Source organism: Anarhichas minor, unplaced genomic scaffold (assembly GCF_050575085.1).
Source record: "Anarhichas minor isolate MPS153535 unplaced genomic scaffold, ASM5057508v1 ptg000045l, whole genome shotgun sequence".
Lineage (NCBI taxonomy): Eukaryota > Metazoa > Chordata > Actinopteri > Perciformes > Anarhichadidae > Anarhichas > Anarhichas minor.
Genome location: NW_027466491.1, coordinates 6720446 through 6743862, shown reverse-complemented (window position 1 = coordinate 6743862; position 23417 = coordinate 6720446). Strand labels below are relative to the sequence as shown.

General features: G+C 43.3%; 2 protein-coding genes and 2 non-coding genes across 5 annotated transcripts; 3 read left to right on the top strand and 1 right to left on the bottom strand.

Moving 5' to 3' along the window:
• The first annotated feature begins 137 nt into the window (after positions 1-137).
• On the top strand, positions 138-7449 carry ttll1 (tubulin tyrosine ligase-like family, member 1). Its single transcript, XM_076111903.1, has 9 exons — positions 138-282; positions 677-885; positions 981-1161; positions 1279-1416; positions 1678-1786; positions 1922-2065; positions 3109-3195; positions 4047-4210; positions 5743-7449. Exons 1-9 carry the CDS (start codon positions 170-172, stop codon positions 5870-5872), a joined length of 1275 nt encoding a protein of 424 aa, XP_075968018.1. The 5' UTR covers positions 138-169; the 3' UTR covers positions 5873-7449.
• trnay-gua (transfer RNA tyrosine (anticodon GUA)) lies at positions 4619-4705 on the top strand. The gene is given in 2 exon segments: positions 4619-4655; positions 4670-4705. It is a non-coding gene; the product is annotated as a tRNA-Tyr (tRNA).
• On the bottom strand, positions 5492-5578 carry trnay-gua (transfer RNA tyrosine (anticodon GUA)). Its single transcript is given in 2 exon segments — positions 5492-5527; positions 5542-5578. It is a non-coding gene; the product is annotated as a tRNA-Tyr (tRNA).
• A 660-nt stretch (positions 7450-8109) lies between the features above and the next one.
• Positions 8110-23329, top strand: pacsin2 (protein kinase C and casein kinase substrate in neurons 2). Of its 2 annotated transcripts, XM_076111335.1 has the most exons (11): positions 8110-8261; positions 13939-14028; positions 14280-14436; positions 14526-14761; positions 15767-15922; positions 16015-16190; positions 16301-16421; positions 17943-18073; positions 19983-20138; positions 21207-21388; positions 21500-23329. In XM_076111335.1, the coding sequence occupies exons 2-11, from the start codon at positions 13972-13974 to the stop codon at positions 21610-21612; spliced, it is 1485 nt and encodes a 494-aa protein (XP_075967450.1). In that variant the 5' UTR covers positions 8110-8261; positions 13939-13971; the 3' UTR covers positions 21613-23329. The 2 variants fall into 2 exon arrangements, with proteins under 2 accessions (XP_075967450.1, XP_075967451.1); XM_076111336.1 differs by lacking the exon at positions 19983-20138.
• Positions 23330-23417: the final 88 nt, after the last annotated feature.

Here is a 23417-nt window from a genome sequence, read left to right as displayed (position 1 = left end):
CCTGCTAACAGAGCCAGCCCCGGCTAGCTGATGCTGATGACTGGCTGTTTCCTGACATTGATTTGCAGGTAGGGCACTGGTGCACTGTAGCTGCATGCTCTCTTGAATCTGTCTGTTTCTATCTGCTTACCTGTTGTTGTTTTTGTGCTCCACCCTGGTGGGAGGCATCATGGCCGGTAAGGTGAAGTGGGTGACAGATATTGAGAAATCGGTGCTCATCAACAACTTTGAGAAGAGGGAATGGGTTCAAGTGACAGAAAACGACGACTGGAATTTCTACTGGTGAGTTCACACCTTATCCTCACTCCATGTGACTCCTTACTCCATCAACACTATCCTCTGCAAGCCCCATACACAGTATGCTGTGTGAGAAGTACTCATGTTCTTTGCCTATGAAAAAGTACCAATAACACAATGTACAACACAAGCAAAGGTCATGCATTTAAAATCCTTCTTAAGAATCAGTCCACGGTTCCCACCTTTGGGGTCAGGGCCCATCCAAACGGTCACAAGTTAAATCTATGCGGTCGTGAGATAATAAGATAATTTGGACGTGTTTTGTAGGCAAAGTATTAAGTGGAAGTATTCTGGTAAAATACAAGTACATATACACGTATTTCTTGGCTCCAGACTCCTCAGATCACCATAATGCAGGTTTGTTTGTACCCACGTGTAGGATGAGCATCCAGACCATCAGAAATGTGTTCAGCGTGGACACCGGCTACCGCCTGTCAGATGACCAGATGGTTAACCACTTCCCCAACCACTACGAGCTGACCAGGAAGGACCTGATGATCAAGAACATCAAACGCTACCGCAAGGAGCTGGAGAAGGAAGGCAGTCCGCTGGCAGAGAAGGACGAGAACGGGAAATACAATTATCTAGGTGTCCATTAGAGGGATGATTGGAGATATTCACACATTCTTTTCCCATACAAAGCAAAATATATATTTATGTATTTGTTTCTATGTTTCATGCAGATTTTGTCCCCGTGACGTTCATGCTCCCCGCCGATTATAATCTCTTTGTGGAGGAGTACCGCAAGAACCCGTCCAGCACCTGGATCATGAAGCCCTGCGGGAAGGCTCAGGGCAAAGGCATCTTCCTCATCAACAAACTGTCCCAGATCAAGAAGTGGTCCAGGGACAGCCGCACCTCCACGTGAGTTACCGTGAGGGTACTCTTTGCATAGAATTGCATGGTGCCGTACATTCTCTTTTAGTAAAAATAACCAAAAACAAGGTTTGTGATTTTTGCTTTTTGCGTTTCTGCCCTCAGGTTTGTAGCAGCGTCTAGTGGCAAGGAGGCCTACGTGATCTCCCTGTACATCGACAATCCTCTGCTGATAGGAGGGAAGAAGTTTGACCTGCGTCTCTACGTTCTGGTGACAACATATCGGCCTCTGAAATGCTACATGTAAGCCCTGAATATATAGGAAGTAGTTTTTACGTTGAATATTACCACCATTTAGAAGTAATGAATTATCATCTTCATGTAACAGAAGACAGATGGTTTGGGCTGTTGGTAGAATAAAACAAGCTATTTGAACACCTCTGGCTCTGGTGAATTGTAACAGGCATTTCCCACTATTTTCTGATACGTTATAATCGATTAATAGAGAAAATAGCAGGCGGCTTAATCACTAATGACAATAATCGCTTGTGGTTTGATCCTCAGGTACAAGCTCGGCTTCTGTAGGTTCTGCACAGTCAAGTACACGCCCAGCACCAGTGAACTGGACAACATGTTTGTTCACCTCACCAATGTGGCCATCCAAAGACATGGGGTAAGTCTGTATCTGGTGACTGATCCATAACATTCCTCTCAAAGCTGACCTGTGCATCTTTTTGCAACAAAACTCAATGCAAACTCCCCCAAAAGTGCGAAAAATGTAGTTTGTACTTTGTACCTTTTACCGCAGGATGACTACAACCACGTCCATGGAGGCAAGTGGACGGTCAGTAACCTCCGGTTGTACCTAGAGAGCACCAGAGGGAAGGAGGTGACCAGCCGACTGTTCGACCAGATCCACTGGATCGTGGTGCAGTCACTGAAGGCCGTGGCTGTAAGTAGACATGAAGACTTTTTTACTCCAAAATTACATTTTTCGAAATATGTCACAATTACTACATGCTAACTGACATTGCAACATTATAAGGATTTTAGGAAGTTTGTCCTAATTATGACACCTATAATAAACTTAGTGCCTGTAGTGGAAATACTAGACACCCTTAGATTGCAGGTTCAAATCCGGCTCCAAGGAGTGATTTTTAACTGTAAAATGTCCTCTAGCACGTGAAACAAGGAAGTAGGAATAAAAGGAACTGAGGTGGATAGTGAATTCACTCCAATGTGAAAAAGAAGTGAATTCTTCATACTTTTTATTTACTGTTTATTACTAACTCATAATATATGTATACTGTGAAAACAGATCTTTTTACTCCCAATACATTGATATTTAGGCTGATCATTGTCCCCGACTTGACTACATTTCAGAGGAGTTCATGTTTTGATATAATTTGTTACGTTAAATCAATATGTTGTGAACAGCTGGTGAATACAGTCGGTAGAGATTATGACTCCTCGTCTCCCTTTGATAGCACAGCTGGAAGATCTGGTTCGAATTCGTCTGAGAACAGTAGTTTATTAGTGTTTCAACCCACAGTGTACCCATGGAAAAAGGGCCATGGGTACTTTGTGGGTGGTTCAAAACCCACTGCTCCACACATGTCGCAGACTCCCGTCATTGTGTTAATACTTTGTTCCTGTTGGGAGTTTTTAGCGTTCAGTAATGTGGGCTCGCACTTTTAAACACACACCTGTACAAACCACATGCATGTGGGGATTTCTTTTTGTTTTGAGCGCACTCAACTCAATGCACACTTCCCTTTCTTAATAAATGGTCTGACTCATTTCCCCTCTCTGGCCTCGACACACAGGTTACTTTGTGCGTCCTCTGGTATATTTTTACTCCATTCGCTCACACCCTTTCCTGCTGAATCATTCTCTGTTTCACATCTAATGTGAAATAAAAAAATCCCCAACAATGAGCAACAGTGTAGGTAGATTCCTCTTCCTAATTCAGCCTCCCTGTTTTCTCTCTCCCAGCCTGTGATGAACAATGACAAGCACTGTTTTGAGTGTTACGGGTATGACATCATCATTGATGACAAGCTCAAGCCGTGGCTTATTGAGGTGAGTAATCTAACAGGAGGAGTTATTACACGCATACACACCTACAACTCCCATAAAATGGTGTGAATTTACTAAAAGTTAACCTCTGCTGTTTCAGAACATCTTGTTTTTCCTCGCCTTGTTCCTATGGCGCACTTTGCCAAACCCAAAGCACCTAACATGCTCACACACTGACTCCACGTTCTTTTTCCTTCAGTGTTAAGCAACTTTAAATGCCCCTGAGGTTGATCTCTGTGTGTCTGTGTTTGAACGTGTGCCTCTCAGTATTCAAATGTGTGCTGAAGGTGTGTCTTTAACCCATTCAGTGCATTGTTGTTTTCAAACTGCGTCTGCACCAAGTAATACAGGCTATTTGCTGGCTTGTCTTTAGCTTAAAATAGGATGCCTCTGTTTTAACATTTTAAATATTGTGCTTGTCATGTGGCTGTCGTATTTTACTGCACTCACTGTGACCGACGTGCAATGAGTTGCTGGGTTTCCAGGTTAGGCCCGAACTATTTCTGGCAACAGAAACCAATCTGATCTATTTCAGGCGACGTGAAGTTGACTCTTTTAGTGAGGGACTGAAAAAATATGTGCCACATTCTGCAAGGAATACCGGTACTATAATTTGTTCAATATTCCTGCAAGTATGTATGCAAGCGGCCAACTGTCATTAACAGGCAATGCAAAACAAAAAGGGAGAAGCCTACTTAAGGGATTAAGTGTGTGTGTGTGTGTGTGTGTGTGTGTGTGTGTGTGTGTTGATGTCAAAGTTGCTGCGTCATCTCTTGCCGCTCATTCTTCTTCTTTGAATGTGTGTAAATGAGCTCAGCTGTAAAAGTCTCCGTCTTTGTCTGTGTCCCTCTCAGGTCAATGCCTCTCCCTCGCTGACCTCCAGCACAGCCAACGACCGCATCCTGAAGTACAACCTCATCAACGACACCCTCAACATCGTCACGCCCAACGGGGACATCCCGGACTGCCGCTGGAATCGCAGTCCGCCCCGAGAGGCGCTGGGCAACTATCAAGTCCTGTGAGTGACGTTAAAATCTATTCAGACAAACTCAACGGCCTGACTGCAGCGTAAACACGAGACATCCTGAGGTCGCAGGTTCAAATCCGGCTCCAAGGACTGTGCGTTGTGGAATATACTGTTCTACAGCATTTGTAATAAGTTCATATTTCACTGATGAGGTTTGTGATGCAGTATGGTAGGAAAGTGAGTAACTCAGGATAGAGTAGTAGATAAAGTGTGGTTAGACTATGACAACGTAATAGGGCTATTAAAGTTTTAAAAAAGATCATAAAGTTGGGGAGGGGCTAATATTCTGAAAAAAAACTTGGAGATTATAAAGTCCTAAATATATAAATACTTATAGATATTTAAAAATCTATATTGGAAAAAAGTCCAGTCAGATTTTGTTGGCTGTTGACTCTGTGCCCTTCGATAGCTCAGTTGGTAGAGCGGAGGACTGTAGTGGTGATGACAGGGATCCTTAGGTCGCTGGTTCAAATCCGGCTCGAAGGAGTGACTTTTAAATTTGTAGCTGGTAGTGCAACAAAATGCGCTTGATACTCTGATTATATCTGCTCTTTCTGTAAACATATACCTGCACAGCAACAGTAGATTTGAGGAGGAAATGTATACTGTGAAAATGTGCTGTAGCCAATACGTTGACCATATTGAACTGGTGATCATACTTTATGTTAGTCTCCGACTTAAGTACATTTCAAAGGAGTGGCTTTTATTCAACAGAGTTCATGTGTTATTTTATGTGAGGTTACAACAACAGGTGATGAACAGATGGTAAAGACAGTAAAGATAGCAGGTGCCCCATTCTGAACACAATGTGTGCTTTGGCACCTTGTTTAAATATGATTTCTATGTAAAAACAACCAGAGGGAGGAAATGACTACGTTACTCTCCGCCTCGACTGACTCTGACTCCCTTCTCTACACTACACCAGTTTATTAATGATTAATTGTGAACAGGAAACAGGAATGCATTTTGCTACTGTTGCATTTGCCAACAGAGCGGAGGACGGTCGTGGATGTACCAGAAGGAATACCTTTTAGTAAAAGTATATTTTTGGCACAGATTTTCCTGATATGAAACCCATTGAATAAATGACACTGTGTAAACAAGGTGCTAAAGCACACACTACCTTCACTGTTGTGTTCATAATGGATGACCTACTGATCCATAGAGTATTACTCGATACTCTATATTAATAACTGAATTAGTGTTCACATTATGTTGAGTAGGAATAGTGCTAAACACTATAGGTCATAGGTTTAAACACTTAAAAGTCACTCCTTCGAGCCGGATTTGAACCAGCGACCTAAGGATATCTTGCATAGACACTACAGTCCTCCGCTCTACCAACTGAGCTATCGAAGGGTTGAGAGCTTCTCATTGTAATGTGGGTTTAGCACAGTGGTATTGTTTGAGTTAAGCCCCTTGTTTGCATAATCTATAGTCCATGTGAAGGCAAAGAGCAGGGTCAACAGGAGGGCCCTCACGCGTATATTCCTCCGTCTCTGATTCCCTCTGTGTGTCAGCAGGTACGACGAGGAGCAAGCGCAGAGCGAGAATGCCGAGCGTGACCTGCGGAGCCGCTCTGGTCAGTCCCTGGGGTCAAAGGGTACCAAGGGGAGTGCAGGCGTTCGACCCGCTGCCGCCACCTGGAAGTGAGGTGACACTGCGGACTCCTAATTACTTCCTGTACATCATGACAGGGTCCAACAGTGGGGTACGGGGGATTAAAAAAAAAAGAAGAAAAAAGTCTGTTCCCTGTCTCCACATTTCACTGACTGAGTTCACAGGGGACGACAACTCTGCTGCTGGAGGGGAGGAAAATCAACAATGTGGTCATATTTGGGGAGTTTAAAGGCCGGAGTTTGTCTCTGTTTGTATGAACGAGTAACTAAAAATGTAGACATTATGTCGGTGGTGTCAATAACTCAATAGCAGTTCCCACCCACAGCCGAAGCTCCCTAAGAGGATGAGGAAAAAAACTGAAAACCAATGGATGACACCTTGGGGGAAGACATTCTAACAGAAAGATCCCTGTCCTAGGATGGCTAGGGCGGCCAAAATGGCAACTACACAAATGAAAAGAAAGTTGTATGTTGTATACATCAATAGGATTTAAAATCCACCGTGATCGAGAAGGATTGCAACGACCTGAACTATGCATGATTACCGAGTCCTCACACTTTGACTAGACCGACCACACAGGTGCTATAAAGAAGGAGCTCTGTGAGACGAAAAAAGAAGACAGAGGAACAAGAGATCTCACTAATACAAGATATAATATACTGACAGGCAGAATTTACAGTACTAAATGTGTATAGACCGCAAAATAGAATTGAATCATGTTTTTTTTATATGTTTATTATCAATATGCATATGCAGGGGGGTTCATTATGATTGATTGTATTCAGTGCTGAACCCCATTGTCCCTCATTACTTTGCTTGAATAAATAATAGATATGTTGCATTTTGAGTTGGACCGCTGACGCCATATCTGCTGCTCATCTAGAATCTTAAATACTAACATGTGTGCATTGTTAGCTGTCAGCCGAAATATTGAAACACCGATGATGAGTTGATCTATTTTGCAGTATAGTCATTTTATAGTATTTTTAAACAAAGTGACAAAGTGTCACCAGATAAACTTAGCTTTTAGAGCCATTTGGAAATAATGTATTACTTCAGTAATGATTAGGGTGATTTTAAAGAAAAGAGAAGGGCAGTATGCTCACCCATCAATCAAGGCGTAAGTCTATAATTAAGATTATCATGAAAATCACTCTGTTTACTCTAAAACAAGGGGCGTCTTTTGTCAACAGATGAAGGAAAGATGGTGAAAGGTTCCCAGAGTAAACAAGCAGATTGTGATTAAATCAAGTTCTTGCTGTTGCTTGCAGTAAAGTCTCTGCGTGGCACCGCTCCTTGAAAGTTTGACACTCCTGATCTGTATAAGTCGTTGTTGATTTATACACATTTATTGAGAGATTAATCAAACAAATCTGAGGTGTGTCGAATAAGGAACAGGGTTGACATGAGAATAGGTTCCCACCTGATGGTTTTCACTTCTTTATTGTGGTTATAGACTGTGCAGCGTTTGTTGTGTACATGACATGAAGCCTTTCTGTTTTGGGCTTCTCTTTATGAGAAGTGCATCAATGCCTTTAAGTTTGTGTCGATCCTTTTAAATAAAACATCTATGTTGGTGCTGCCTTGACAATAAATAAATGCTCATTTTAGAGTGAGTGAATGTGTTTTTGTGGTTTCAGTGAGCTGGTCCTTTAAATGATTACAGAAATGTGTTATTTAAAGCATTTGTAAAGTGTCTACATTCCAGTTAAGAGAAAGATTTGATCTAACAGCTCTCATCTAACTTCTCACAAATCAAAAATAGCAACGTAGATATAATGTTATATATCTCTATACAGATATATTATTACATGGGGAAACAAGCTATCCTACAGCTCCACTTTAGTTTGCAGCTTGACATGCCCTAGAAGCCTCTCTAGGGCCCCTGGAGGGCCCCAGACCTCATAGCGGGAACCAGTGCCCAGGGTGCCTCATGATAAAGTCACCAACTTTTTTAAGGGATGTGACGTCAGACAGCCGCGCCTCTCCCTCGTTTGCATGATGAAGCTAGCGAGTCTTAATATTGCAAGGGCGGAAGTTAGGTGTTTGGCCCTCGCTGTGACACTGTGGTGCCTCTATTGATAATACAAATGTAACCTAATTATGTTGTTGGGAATGAATATGATTTTATATTTAGGCTACATAAAATATATTTGTCATTTCATCTCGAAGTATAGAATACTCTCACTCTACATTTACTTGTTTACTTTTCACCCTTTCACTGCTGGTCTTATTTTGAAAAGGTGGACCGGATGCTCCGTGCCGTGCTGTGGCTAAGTGACGGTGGTGTCAGTCAGTCGGTCGATGGTGCTGCCGCTGCGGAGCAGAAAAACGGGCGAAAAGATTTGGGGAATTGACACCACCAAGAGAATTTAACTCTTCACTTAAACACGACCCGTCAACGGGAATAAACCGGTGCCAGGTGAGCTTAAACAAATACTTTGTACGTGTTATCGCTTAACTTTTTAGCCAAGGAGGTTTGTGGGTAATTCGCCAACATTTGAGCTGACGTCAGGGGGCTAACTTTAAAGTTAAGGAGGATGGCACTGTGGTCAAAGTTTTACACGATTTAAGTTAGTAAAATGCATGACAATAGAGGTAATTCAGTGACTTATGTTGTGTATTAGGATGTAAGATACAAGTTAAACTAGTTCGCCATTGACTCTCTGTATCAGAGAGACTAACGTTAGTGTTTCATTGCCTGGAGTGATGAAGGGCGGGGCAGGGTTTCGCAAGTAAAGATAACCTCCTGGTCGATGTCATATATCATCTTGCATGCTATGCCTACAATATTACATACTTTTATATTATTTCCTATGGAGAGAGATGGCTCAGTTCCTGCTGCTCTGTGCTCCGTCCAGCCAGTGGGTTTTACATTGCGCAGTGCCAACTTGCTGCCAAGTTCAGTCCTGACTCCTGGCACTTCTGCACATTTCACCCAAGTTACATGTGCAGAAGTATATGTTAGGTTTCTCATTGGAGTGGCTGCAATGCTGGGATCATTTTACAGAAGTCAACACGAGGTTGTTAATCACTTGGAGCCTGGCCTATTTTCTGTGTGTGACAGTCAATACTCATGACATTGTAATGAATCAGTGGAAGTTGACAGTCATGCAGCTGAGTGTTTAGACGTGCCTAGTGACTGCAAGCTTTTATATGTGGTTTGTGTTTGTTGGGGGAGTATTGTTGTCAGGGTGAAGCAGTAGTGAAAGCTCTGTGGTTCCCCTTTTTTTTTTTCTGGGGGGGCCATGTGAACTGTTCGCTCTGCTCTGTCACAGAACCAAGCTAAACTTAGACTGGGTATCCCAATTTCTCTGCTCTTCCATTTCCAGGGAACCTTTGTTGGTGTATTCTCCACGAGCAGACTCGCACACAAAGCAGCTAAAAGGATATGAGCCATTGTCCAGCAGAATTGAGTCATGTACTTCATGTAGCCGTAGTCGTATGAGCGAACATCAACTACATCCGCCATAGCTGGACTCAAAGAAAGCAGAAAAACAGGGGTAGAGAGAATTGCTGTATGTGCACAGATACAGTATAGAAGAAGACACCATAATAGGTCACAGGGCTACCAGATGACTCTTGTTTATGGCACTTTCCTGAAAGGTCTGCAGCTTCAAATGCATCACATGAGACTCTGCGTGCAGGACCGGGGCTTCCACAGGAAAAAGAGCACAATTTGGCCGTCAGTAACATCAGGATCTCCCCTTCCCTGTCATGTAATACTGAATTTCCCTCTATTATGTTCCTCTTTATGCCGCTGGCCTGTCCAGTGGAAAATGCTTGAAAGTGTGGAACAAATGCCATTGTTTTTCCCCCTGACCGTGGAGCAAAGGGGTTTTTGATGAGGCTACAGTGGACCTGGTGTTGATGGACCAACGGTGATCTCTATAAAAGCTGGAGTGAGTTATCGAGAGGTTTGAAAGGCCATGCTGCTGTCTGATCAGCAGTCCCCGTGCAGCTGTTGAGCTCACACGAGGAAGGAGGGCAGAGGTGAATGACTGACGGGGAAAGAAAATCAAGGTTGTGACCTGCGTCTGCCATGGAAACTTTTGACCTCCAAGCTTGTGTGCAACCAGAGAGAAAGAAGCAAAGGAATGGTTGTATTTCTCTCTCTCAGCCCAGTCAGGATTTAGCAATGTCCTGCTGGGAAAGTGCAATATTGAAGGGATAGATCGGCTCAGCTGCACTCCCTCCCTGTGAGATATTGCAGTTGCTTTATGCAACAAAGGAAGGAAATGGAAACTAACACAAAAAAAATATCACCCCTGCTTAGATAAGCAAGTTTCATGCGATTAAGACATTGGCAAAGTAGAGCGCTAGAGTGTTTTTAAAGCATGCTTGTTATGTAATCGCACCCTCAATCCCCATGGTTAGCTCTTGTACTCGTGATTGTGAGTTGAGTGTTGCTGTGTCTTCTTTTATCTTTCTTTAATTTTGAGTGACAGTTGGTAAATCATTGCAAACCGAACATCTTTGGGTTTTGAGGACTGTTTGTTGGTTTTACGTGGGCACACAGACATTTCACACTGACATTTCGGACGGTCGAAAAGATTTTTCGGGATGGAAGCGTTTCAATTGAACTCGTGCATTCTCCTTTAGACAGAACCTGTGAGCGGTGTTGGTTCTTGTTTACACTAACAATCATGCGGACGAGGCTGAACCTCGGCATAAGGCCACTCACCGTGCACACGTTTCCCCTCTCCAGCAGGTACTGATTAGGAGGCCGGCCAGAGTGAGGCGGAACGAACTGTTGAGATTGTGTGACATTATTCTGATGTCCTTGCTATATTCTGCTGATAAGCGTTTGTTCTGAAGTGACTCGCCTCTATCACTACTGTTTAAATAACACGACCCCCCCCCCCCCCCCCCACACACACACACACACACGCACACATCTTTATGACTCAAATGTGCTCAAAATAACAGAAATGATATAAAATGTGTGTGTAGTCTGTGATGAAATACCTCTCAGGTTGATGTCTCTGATTATATTTCCCACTCACTAGACAAACTGCAGGGCAGGTATGCATGTGCCTGTCAGTTGTCTCTGCTGTTGTTTCCTGCTCCTCAGCCATGACACCAGAGCACTCTGGGAAACATAAACACGGGGTGAATAGACACAGTCTAGTCTGCTGGTGGTTTGTGTGGGAAGAACCTGCTCTTGCACACACACACACAAGGGTCTATTATGCCCCGCCGTCTTTCCGACATTGTGCACGTTTGGTTGCGTCTTCTTCTCCGATGTTCCCTTTCCCGGTGGCGGTGGTAGAAGGTCATCGGCCTCTCATGTCGATGTCTAACAGCATAGCACAGGAAGCTTTCATGTGCTTTTAATAACACACACGGCCATCTGTGGCCTCAGCTGGGCACATGCAGCTGTCGCTCTGAATCACCGCTTGCAAATGAACAAATTACGGATATTTGTGAACCTTACTTCTACTTTTAAAATACTTTGAAGTCCGCCTCATCTGTGGCAAAATTTGGATGCAAATTTGTGAAATGATTTGTGAGCCGGTTCAGACATGGCAGCACTGAGGAATGCATTCGTTTCACTTCTGTCTTAAGGCTGTCGTCTGCGACCACATTCCAGCATGCTCGGTACTTTTCCTTATCAGACTCCAGTGAGTATCACTGTTGTGTTTGATTACGTAATCACTAAGCCTGTAATCTAAGAAGCCCTGTTCAAGTCTCTGCAGCCTTGATGAAATCATGCGTTTATCAGCAAGACAGTCGTCTCTTGTGCTTGTCACTTTGAATTTCTGATGACAAAACCCCCAATGTCAGATGGGAATTTGTCCGTCTGACATTCTCGACCAAACGTCCTCGTTCCCATGTGTGTCTTTGCTTGTGCATAGTAGCACTCGGTGTTCTCCTGTCGAGGGGCAGATTAATCAGTGGACTTCAGACCTGGCTTTAGTCAACAGCATTGTTTACAGTTGTGGGTCAAGCTGCGTTCAATTGTTTAACACATTCCCCGCGTCCTGCAGAGCCGAGGGTTTGCTGTTGATTACATCAGGCCTGCGAAATAGCTTCTATGATAAAAGGAATTCCAAATACAAAGATCTTTGGGCTATGGAAAGTCATTTTCCATATGTATCTATATGCATGTCCTTATGTTTTAACTGTACATTCCGCTGGTAGAGCCACTTGATTTAATAGAAACGTGTAGATCTCAGGAGGTTTGTGCTCCGCAGCGTTCGACGCCATGTTTAGAGCAGATATTTGTGTCCCTCTCTTGTGCTGCAGCAATGATTGGTGAATGAAGAATGTGGACAGCTGGTGGGGGGAAATGCCAAAGGGACGAGATGAGACTGGGCTGGGTCGTGTGTGATGCTGAGAATTAGGCTCCCGTGTTTTTTTTTTTTTTATTCGTGCATTAATATTGTTATTAATGCTTGTGAGGGTTCTGAAGCAACACAAAACTCTGGACTCACAGTTTAAGTTTTTTATGTTTGTGTAGCCAAAGTTATCCGATTCAATTCACCAGTTATCAAAGTAGCTGCAGATCAATTTTCGGATAATTCACTTAATATTACAGCTGTTATTAATAGAATAGTTTGAGTTTGTGTGTGTGTTTGAGCGACGCATTTGTTTGTTAAAATAATTTAGTGAAATTACTTAAATGTCTTCAAGGGTGTACAATCACAGTCAAGGGATAAAATGTTATGAACTTGTGTGTCTGCTTTGTTATGTAAAGGCTATCATTCATGAGGAAGTCAAATTAAACTTGTGGTTTTCTCTAGAAAAAGTGACATCTCCGTGTGCGTGTGTGTGTGTGTGTGTGTGTGTGTGTCTGCGGCTGTGTGTGTTTGACTGACCTGATTGCAAACTACAAACACAGTTAAAGGGAGGATTGTTCCCAAGCTAGCAGTGACCACAATACTGCCCTCTGTCCAAGTCCTGCCCTGGAGGGTACGGGCCACTGACCATTGGCCAGCACGCACACACACCATCGTCCTCTCGCTGTCTCGCTCAGCTGATAAAGGCCTTGTGTGTTCACACTCGGCACTAAAATGCATCTTGTGTGATCCGATCACAAGAGGACAGCTCCACATTAGAGATGAGCATTTATCAGATGTCATTGATGATTGAATTAGTATCAGACTAGTCCTGAATCCATCATTTAGTCTGTTCATTGTGTAAAAGAATGACAGATGAGCATTCACTGATGAATTCAAACGTATTTCCCTCTTAATAGTGGTCGCAATTTCCTCAGAGGTGCAGTTAAATGCGAGCTGGAAAGTAAAATCCGATCTCGAGCGGTCACTTGAGATGCATTTTAGACGAGTTGTGATGCTAGGAATCCACTGCAGTCGGTCTCAGCTGTGCGTGACCACAATCTGAATATATATATATATATATATATATATATATCTCTATATATATATATATATATATATATCTCTATATATATATATATATCTCTATATATATATATATATCTCTATATATATATATATATCTCTATATATATATCTACGAGATAGTAGATCTGAACAGGGCCAGTCAGGCTGTAGAGGAGAAGCTCCAGGCTGACGGAGGAGAGAGAAGAGGAAGAGGACGGAGGGGATGAATAAAGGGAGCCTGTTGAATTTTGAAGTGATGGCTGTGAGGAGAGTAACAGAGGAGTGTCTGTGGTACCCATCCGAAGGAAACGGAAGCTGCCCACTGTGTGCTTCTACACACTTTCTTTAGCTCAGACTCTGTGCTGCCAGCAACCACTGTGGTTCAGTTGGTCGTGTGTTGAGGGTTGTGAGGTTATAGAAATGGATGAAAAAAGAAACCACCTGCTGCTTAGATTATCAAACCAGATCACACACTTCAACTTCCCCTTCCATTTCTTTCTGTCTTACTCCTCTGAACTATTTATTTTCTTGGGCACCGTATTATTCACCCTCTTATCAATGTCTGAGGAATGTTGCTGTGACTGAATGACATTGTTTAACGTGATTAAAGCATATCTTTCCCTTCCTCTTCGCTGCGTTTGTTTAATAACTCAACGGTCTCTGATATTGGCTCACTCCATGCTATATTTGAGAAGAGGCTGTTTTAATCACATCCACTGACACCTGTCTGTTCTCCGTGTGTTTTTCCAGGCCCCACACTGAGTGTTACTGAGGGCAGCAGCGATGTCGGGCTCCTACGATGGCTCCATGATCGATGTCTCCAGCGATAGCTTCTGGGAGGTGAGACACATGAATTCCTTCACACCACCTGCCCCTAAACCCAGGGTCATCATTCTTCTGTCGTGTGTTGAGATGACGTTCACATCTGATGGACTTGGAATAACTCTAGCGATGCATCACAACTTAACCGCAACACTGCACTATAACGCTGCTCTAAATGTGTTCAGTGTTTTCTAAATAAATAGATGTAGCGCTAGCCGTAGCTAACATTTTCTAGCTCCTTTTCAACTCTCTCTGTTGCTGGTTTTCAGGTTGGTAACTACAAACGATCGGTGAAGCGGGTCGACGACGGCAATCGGCTCTGTAATGATCTGATGAGCTGTCTTCATGAGCGGGCGCGTATTGAGAAGTCTTACGCACAGCAGCTGACAGAATGGGGAAAGCGCTGGCGGCAACTCATAGAAAAAGGTATTTTTCTAAAACGGATGTATTTTCCCATAATTCCTGAAGGCATGACTGTCACAGACCTTGACTGGTAGATATCTCTTTTCCTTCAGGCCCTCAGTATGGCACGTTGGAGGTGGCGTGGTCCGCCCTGTGCACGGAGGCGGAGAAGGTGAGCGAGCTCCACATGGAGGTGAAATCGGCACTGATGGGCGAAGACTACGAGAAGCTGAAGAACTGGCAGAGAGACTCCTACCACAAACAGATGATCGGAGGCTACAAAGAGACCAAAGAGGCTGATGACGGCTTCCGCAAGGCTCAGAAACCCTGGGCAAAGAAACTCAAAGAGGTGTGGCTCACTGGGTACCAAAATAGTATGATGTGTATGCAGTATAATGTTTTAATCTATAAACAGCCAAGCAGCTACCACAAGCAAGTCATTTTCAGTTCACATGATTACATATTACTGACTCGCTAGCTGTTGTTTTGCCTCCATGACTACCTGCTTGCTAAACAACAGAGCCGAACCACAGTCGCAACCTCTTGATATTGAACAAGAAGCTATTGCCAAACGTTAGCCATCGTGTGCTAACTGTATCCTGTAGTTCTTTGACTGCCAGTAGAAGAGAAGGAAACACTGAGGCACTACAGGGAGGCTTCTTAGTTCAAAATCAGGTCAATGTATTTCCTACTACTGCTTTCATTTTAGAAACCTGTTTACTCGGCAGTCCTTTCTGTTTCTGTGCACGCATATAAGAACGTGCACATCAAAGTATTTGTATGCTCAAAGCCACGAAACGTTTCCCAACCTCCAGCTTCCTTGCCCCCCATTTCCTGTGTGCGTGATGTCAGCAGTGGGTGGCGACATCCTGGCCTTGTCATTGAGCGGCGACAGAACAATGCAGCTTTGTAGCCCGAGTGGTTTATTGATCGACCAGACAGACGGGGACAAGTGGGTAGAGGGCAGAGAGGAAATTAGGCTAATTAACTGGTCTAGAGAAAGAGCAGCTGATGGGGGCAGAATGTCAATAATAGACACATACAGTCTAAACGGGATACAGTATTCAACTCATTTTGAATACCCCAATTACACCGGGCACAGCTCGAGACACTCTTCAGATAAAAGCACAAGGGATGAGTTTGCATCCATAATTCATATCTGTTCGGAGTTTAAATATAAACAAAGTGATAGAGTAGATGGATGCGTCACATATCTCACTTATCAGGCGCAAGTGTTTCCATGCTGCCTCCCTCACGTGAGTTGGTAGGAGTTAGTTCACATTTGGTCTGCTCTGAGTTACCTTAAAAGTCTGCCGCTGTTGCCTGTATTTTAATTGATCCTTTGAATCTACAGATGGAGACAATGAAGAAGTCTTACCACTCTGCCTGTAAAGAAGAGAAGCTGGCAGCCAGCAGGGAGACCAACAGCAAACTGGAGAGCAACAACAACCCCGACGCCCAAAAGAAGCTCCAGGAGAAGCTGGAGAAGTGTCAGCAGGAGGGCCAGAAGGTAGGGCTACCTTTGGAAATGGACCAGGTCGAGTGTCAAGATCGTGTTTTTATTGTGTTCCGATTGTCACCTCATTCCTCCTTTTCTCCCAGACTAAAGAACGCTATCAGAAATCCCTGGAGGAACTCGACAAGTTGACCCCTCAGTATATGGAGAACATGGAGCAGGTGTTTGAGCAGTGGCAGCAGTTTGAAGACACACGAATCTGCTTCTTCAGAGAGCTGCTGCTGGAGGTCAAACAGCACCTGGATCTCTCAACCAATCACAGGTCAGACACCAATCATTTAATGTCTGAATACTTAGATGTAGCAGCTCATGAACAAAGCTGTGAGAGACGCTTCTCACCTAGAAATATAATGTACAACATTGTCTCCATAGATTCCAGACGATCTACCAGACGCTGGAAGACACGGTCTCTGCTACTGATGCTGAAGATGACCTGAAATGGTTCCGGTCCAATCACGGCCCCGGCATGCCAATGAACTGGCCCCAGTTTGAGGTATTACAGCCTGGATTCATACTAATAAAAGAGCAGAAGATGGAGAAAGAAGGCTACATGTTTGATGGAGGAGAAATGGAGGAGAACTAGGCTTTTTACATTATTTAGTGAGATAAATAATTACAGAAGAATTAGTTAAAGTCCTTACATATCTTGAAATGCTAGTCTTAAAGACTGGTGCTCTCTCAGGCCCAACTGTAGGAACCACCAGTAAAGAGAGCGGAGGAAATGGACTCATACTGCTGAAAATACGCTTTGTTCCACTTCCATCATCACCAGGCTGTTTGTCTTTCTGAGTAAAGCTTGGTTTTAGAAGGTCTTTTCTCTGACACGATACACACATGCACAACAAAAAAATGAGGCTCCAGCTTGGTAGATATCCAAATATTCTGCAAGTCACTGGCTCTTTAGTTCATGTTGTTTGTTAGAGAAGCAATCCCTAGAGTAATTAGCTGTTCCAAGTCATTTCTACATTCACAAACTAATGTTTCTGCACTTTCAGTTTATGCCGCACAGCTTCAGGCTTTGACTGTGTGGTCCACTTTAACCCTTTTCCACACCTACTTCCCTTTCCTCATGTCTGACAGAATTTGGACTGGTCCCATCCTCGCTCCTTTAGAAGAAGGTCCATTTTAGTGAGTTCTGCATGGGAGGGCTGTTCTTTTTCACAACAGCCAAGGGGGGGGGATCCTTTTTTTTCCAATAACACGCTCTCTCCTTACTCCTTCTATCTCTGTGTGTGGTTGAGGTGGTTCGTATCAAGTTTCAAAGGATATTAAGACGCATGTGCACTTGGTACATGCAGACACCACAGCATTGAAGTATGTGGACATATCCTCCTCTGTTCCCTTTACATACCCTTTCCTGGATATCTGAACTTCTAGAATGACTCTTTACCACTGCTCAGACTCTCTGTTCTTACTAACCCTTGAACGTAGACCCGTCTGTGGCCCTTCCAGTCTTCCTTCTGTCCATGTGAACCCTGCAGTACGTCACATGATGCCACCATGGCTCAGCAATGTCACAGCGTCTCAGGGAACATGAGCCAGACGGGAAGACCTGATGTATCAGAGGGTCAGACAGGGACTAGGAATGAAACCAGTCCGTTTGTGGGCCAAAAAAATAAAATATATGTGTATAAAAACAACTTTCTTTTCTATAACTGTGTTGCTGTTATGGTCTCTTTTGCTCCACTCTCGCTGGTTAGCCTCTGGTGGAGGGGAGACTCCTCGGTGCTGTGTTTCTTTCAACAGGTGATGGATTCTGTACTTGGTTGTGTGTCTCATCTTATCAGGCCTACACTGTGCTGTATAAACACTCATCATGCATATACAGTTTCCCAGGTCTGTGTCACGGCCTGTGAAATGTTTCACAGATCCCTGGACTGTTTACGTGTGTGTGTGCGTATAGTGCTGTGTACATTCCTGTGACTTCATCTCCCACTTTTTCTAGCTGTGAAGGCATGTTTTCAACCAAACAGTAATACTTAGACTCTAATGTGTGTGTGTGTGTGTCTACCAGGACTGGTCCATAGACCTGAACCGAACCCTCAGCAGACGAGAAAAGAAAAAGCCATCAGAGGGCGTCACACTGACCGGCATCAGTTCAACTGGGTCAGACCAGCCTGTCCAGCCTGCCAAGACCAGCAGCAGGTAGATATCTGATCAGATATTTCTGTCTCTAACACACACACATGGTTAACTGAGCAAGTGTTTATAACGCACACACACACACACAAAAAACACACTCACTCACTCCCTGTCTTCCTCATCCAAAGCCCGCGACATCAGAGATAATCCAGCGCACCACACATGGCGTTTTCCTCTTCAGGAATGCTTGTAAAGCGTTGCATGAGGGAAGCTCCGGGAGTGACGTCTAGGTGTACTACAGCCGTCTCTGTGGCAACAGTAAACACTTTGTCAGAGTTTGTTGGGAAATAATTCATCCCCGCGAGACTCGAGTCGGCTGGTACATAGTTGAAAGCGAGCCAAAAAAAGTAATGTGGAAATACATCAATCTCACACACACACACACACACACGGAGAGATTTTTATAGCATGAATATTACTGGGAAGTTCAAAGAAGGCCGGTTTAGTGAAACTTTGATTTGGCAAGTTTGCGATTGAAGGGAAAGAAAGTTCAACATGTTTTCATGAGAGAAAAAAAGCAGTTCACAGGCTTGTTTGAGACCGCTGCTCTGAGAAGGTTTAGAGGCTCTCCGTGTTTGATTGGCAGTCTTTAATAGCATGATGTAATCTTTTTAAGAGCAGATAAGATAAGAACTTAGCTTGTCCTTGCGGTGAAATCTGTCTCTAGTGTTGTGGCAACAGCACCAAGGACATAACAGTGGCTCATAGAAACGACAACAAACATCTGATTTAGAGACGAACTTCTCGTGCGTCCATCATCACGGTGCAAAAGCAACAGTTTTGCATGGATGAGTAAGTTGCTATGTGTGTTGGATCTATTGTTCCGAATTTAAAGTGAGGTTAGTCGTGATTATCCTGTCCTGTGTTCTGGCAACTCTTCGGTAGGAAGTGGTGTGTATGCAGGATTCAGAGAGCACTGAGGAGTCAACAGAGGGAATGTCAGGCACGGAAAGCATTTGACCCCTGAACTTGAGACTGTTGACTTGACTCTCCCCCATCCAGCATTTACAGCACATTGTTTTCCCTCTTCATTTCCTTCATAATTGGGTGTGACTGTAGTTTAAGTAGTCTATTATCAGCATGATAAAAACAAGCCGTCATTTGTATCACATATTTGCCTTCTTTTGAGCGTCTGAAGCGTCAATGAACATTGTAACGACGGTACTAGCTCTTTGAATACATTGAATCGTAGTTGTAAAGGGTTATTTGTTGACTGGAACCGTCCAAAGTTACATTGTGCCCGACGGTGTTTGGTGTAATAACTCCTCAGTGAGCATGGCTATGCAAACAAAGGCGTTCACATTTCTCCGCTTCACACACTCTGCTGATAGCCAGAGCTGTTCACGGTCCAGTAACTCGGTAAACAGGGAGTAGAAACCCTGTGTTTCCTCTGATACAGGTGGAGGGCCGTTGCAAGGTTTGTTCCTTGATGCGGAAAAGTGACAATAGGAGGAAGTAAACAGCCGTCATGTGACTTCTTCAGAGAGATTTAGCACCTACACGAACCAGAGCTGACAATTAAGTGTTTGCTGTGTCGCTAGGAAAGTGTCTTATTGATGTTTTTATAGCTTTGTAATAATTAGGATTTCCTATTTGTCCTATAAGCAGTGGCACTCAAGTCAAAACAAGCAAAACTGATTGTACAACCTTGTTGATGTTACTCAGGTTCTTTATTACACAGAAATACAATCATTTCTGGGTCATCTATCTAGTGAAACAAAGCCACACTTTACTGTTCACTAAGCCCCTTGGTGACGCCCACTACTGTAGGAAGTACACTTGTTAGCCGGGTATGCTAACATGTGCACGTTTAAGCATGTCTGCAGGCCGTGTATGCCACAGGTGTGTCTTCCTGTCTGTGTGTGTGTGTGCAATGCAACAACCGATCTCTCACTGTGTCCCATGCTGTCAGCCTGACTGAGCCCACTAACACGGCGCCAGTGGGCTCAAACCCCTTCGATGAAGAAGATGTGGAGGAGGTGGAGGAGATGGAGGAGGAGGAGGAGACGGCCGTGGAGCAGCAGACCACAGTCAACCACATCAGTGTGAATAAAGAGGAAATAAAAACGTTGGTGAACAGAAGAGAAAACACTCCCAAACAACCTCTCCTGACCCTTTTTTCTTGTTTCTATCTTTGTTGTCACGGAATCGCCGATCGTGCCGCGTCTCTTTCCGCGCCGTTTCTTTGTCTCGGTTACTTTGATCCCTTCTTCCTTACGTCCCTCTCTCCTCCCTCAGGTGGCAGCTTGTTGTGTTGCGCTGCATGGTCGCCGGAACGCTGGCACACAACGCCAATACGTGTCTGTCCTTCTCACTTCTTACAGTGCCGTGTCTTGCAGAACATTACATGTCATGCGCATGGGGGGGCCCATGCCTCTGGGAAATGTCTTACAGTCAGATCTGAGTATGGACACACTTATACACACATGTGTACGATTGGTCTGTAGTATCAGTTTTCTCACGATTGCCTGAAAATGTACATGCTGTATAACTTCAAAAGAAGTATACATAAAACCAGTTTCTCAATTCTAGACACTGGGGACAGGTCTGACTGTAAATACTTTATATATGTGCTGGTGTGTGTTTATTGTTTTTTCCACTTATAACATTGTCGGAGCCAAGTTCTTTCTGGTGTTTAGGTGGCTCCCTCTGTTGGCCGTTCGGGTTAAACTCCAATCATGCCTTCACAACACTGATTTGTCTTGCTTGGTCTCATGTTTGCTGTATTTTTCTGCGTCTCTTCATGTGTGGTCATGTTGTTTTGTTGCATTGTGTGCCCTCTCACTTGCAGCTGTTTATCTTAAAGTGGCATCAAAGAGACTTTGTCATGCTGCCCGAACCAAACGCTTGCTTTGTAGCATTGATGCCGAAAGTAAGCATGTTTTTGCACTAAATGGAAAAGGAGTTTTCAGGATGAATCGCAAAGCTGTCACTGGATCTTGAAATGCACTTTTGGCTTTTTGTGTGTTTGACTTAACTGTACTTGGTGTTACATTTATCTTTCTCGCTTTTTCTAACTTTGAATTTTGGTCCCTGCTTCCGCCCGGCATGCTGGATTGTCCCGTCGATGCGTAAAGGCCCCGAGATGAACGTAAAAACACATTTTTCTAACTGTCTCTTTTGTCCGTCCGTCCAGTGCGAGCAGTACGGAGAAGACTCCGGACTGGTCGGATGAAGACACGGGTGGTAACCCCTTCTCCACCAACGGTGATGGGAATCCATTCGAAGACGAGCCGGCTTCTCCGGTCGTATCGGTGGCTGTCAGAGCCCTCTATGACTACGATGGACAGGAGCAGGACGAGCTCACCTTTAAAGCAGGTACGTGGTGTGAAAGACTCCAAAACAACAGCAAACGTTTTGACAAGTCTGTCGGATCCCAGTCGGGTTTTTGCAATACAAATATTCATCCCTTCCTCCTCCTCCCTCCAGGGGAAGAACTAACCAAAGTTGGAGAAGAAGATGATCAGGGTTGGTGCAAAGGCCGGCTTAAGGATGGAAAGACCGGCCTCTATCCTGCTAACTATGTGGAAGACATCCAGTAATAAATTATCACAAATTAACAAATGTGAAGAAAGAAGAAAGTGGTTTGTTTTGAATCGACAGTGCGGCTGGAAACGAGAACACACTCTGCCTTATATTTAACCCTTTTTCTCCCCGACTGGTGTCGGAGAAGAGAAGTTGCAGATTATTAAAGGACCACTTGAGATGTTACTTTCCACAGATCGACAGTTCAAAGATGGGAAATCAACAACAAGTTTCCAGACGATTCCAGGCGAAGATCACAGAGAAAAATGGCCGTCAGTGTAAGATATGTTATGTTACTTAGAATCCCATTTACGCTGTTACAAAAATAATAGCCTTTCAAGTATATATTAGATAAAAAAAATAAATGTATGTGTGAATTTATATATTGTTTAAACGAAACACTGGGATGACACCGACAAATCGTCTTGCGATGTTACATGCAGCCTTAATATGCAAGCCACTATGGGTTCTTTAAGGGAGATGACTCTTTAGTAAACATAATTATCTGTTTTAGGTTTGAACCCATTTCTACCTGCTAGAATCCAGTCCATAACTGTTCATTGTTGGATTTTTCTTTGACAAACTAGGCCCTTGTGTTGAGATTGGTGTGACAGGTTTGACCTGATTCTTTTTAATTTGTGTTTAAATTGTTCATTCCTTTTCAGGGTTCTGTATTTTCCATTCAGTTCATTAACTGTTCTGGTTATTTTATAAGGAATGATCAAATCAATTGGAGCCTTATGCCGATGGGTTGGTTCCTCTAGTCATTGCAATTGAATGTACATTCACTGATTGTATTTTATCACTTTTGATTGTTCAGTTTTGCTGATGTTAGGTTATTTCTTGTTCTGACCCGGAACAAACTGTCCTGAAGCTCCACACGGAAAACAATCTCTGTTCTTTCTGTCGATTGTAGATTGTAATAGTATATATGGGTTATTTTTCATCCAACACTGAAAGTTTTTCACAAACGTTTATCACACTTGAATAGTTTTGTAATTTCTCTTACTTCTTGTTAAATGTCAAGTTATGGGAGAATTTATTTTAAGTGTTTTTTTGGGGGGGGGGGGGACATATATTACAATTCATAGCAATAAAACCGCAGACAAGTGTGGCATTACACATGCGTGCATGTAAATAGCCTGGACGAAAAATATTAGAACAAATTAAGCATCGATATCGGATGTAGTTTGAAATTGATTGTTAATTTATGATGCCACAAGTGCTTTTGTTCTACTCTTGTTAGAATGTGACTGAGAATTAGTTTGTATGGTAATTGTATGTTTTATGGCAAATATCCCTTGAATCTGTTATTTTGATATATTTGTAAATATGATTATTTTTCCCATCACAGAGGGCCATATTCATTGAATTAATCAACAAATATGTGAATAATTGTTTCCCTTAGTAGCTATGATATGAGTGGATCTACCTGATTTAATTACCTGTATACATATGTTTGAATCAAGTATTTTGTCGGCTTGTATTTTCTGCAAGCTCTAAATTCGTTGCCCAGTGTATCGATGAAATAATCGGGGGGGAAAAAAGCTATTTGATGCCTTTAACTGCAGCACAAGAAGATGAGTTATGTTATCTATAATAGTGGTGAGAAAGGAGACATTTGCCATGTTTTCAGGGCATGCTGACGTCAAAACGCAGCAACAGCTGTACTTGCACAGTAAGGTTTGTAAATGTTGTCCCACGACATAATAAATGAATTTATTGGAAACAAAATGTTGCTTTTGTCTTAAGTAGTGATATTTCTATTCGTTAAACTTCAACTTATGATGTTGAGGTATTTACTGGATGTAAAAAGAGCTTC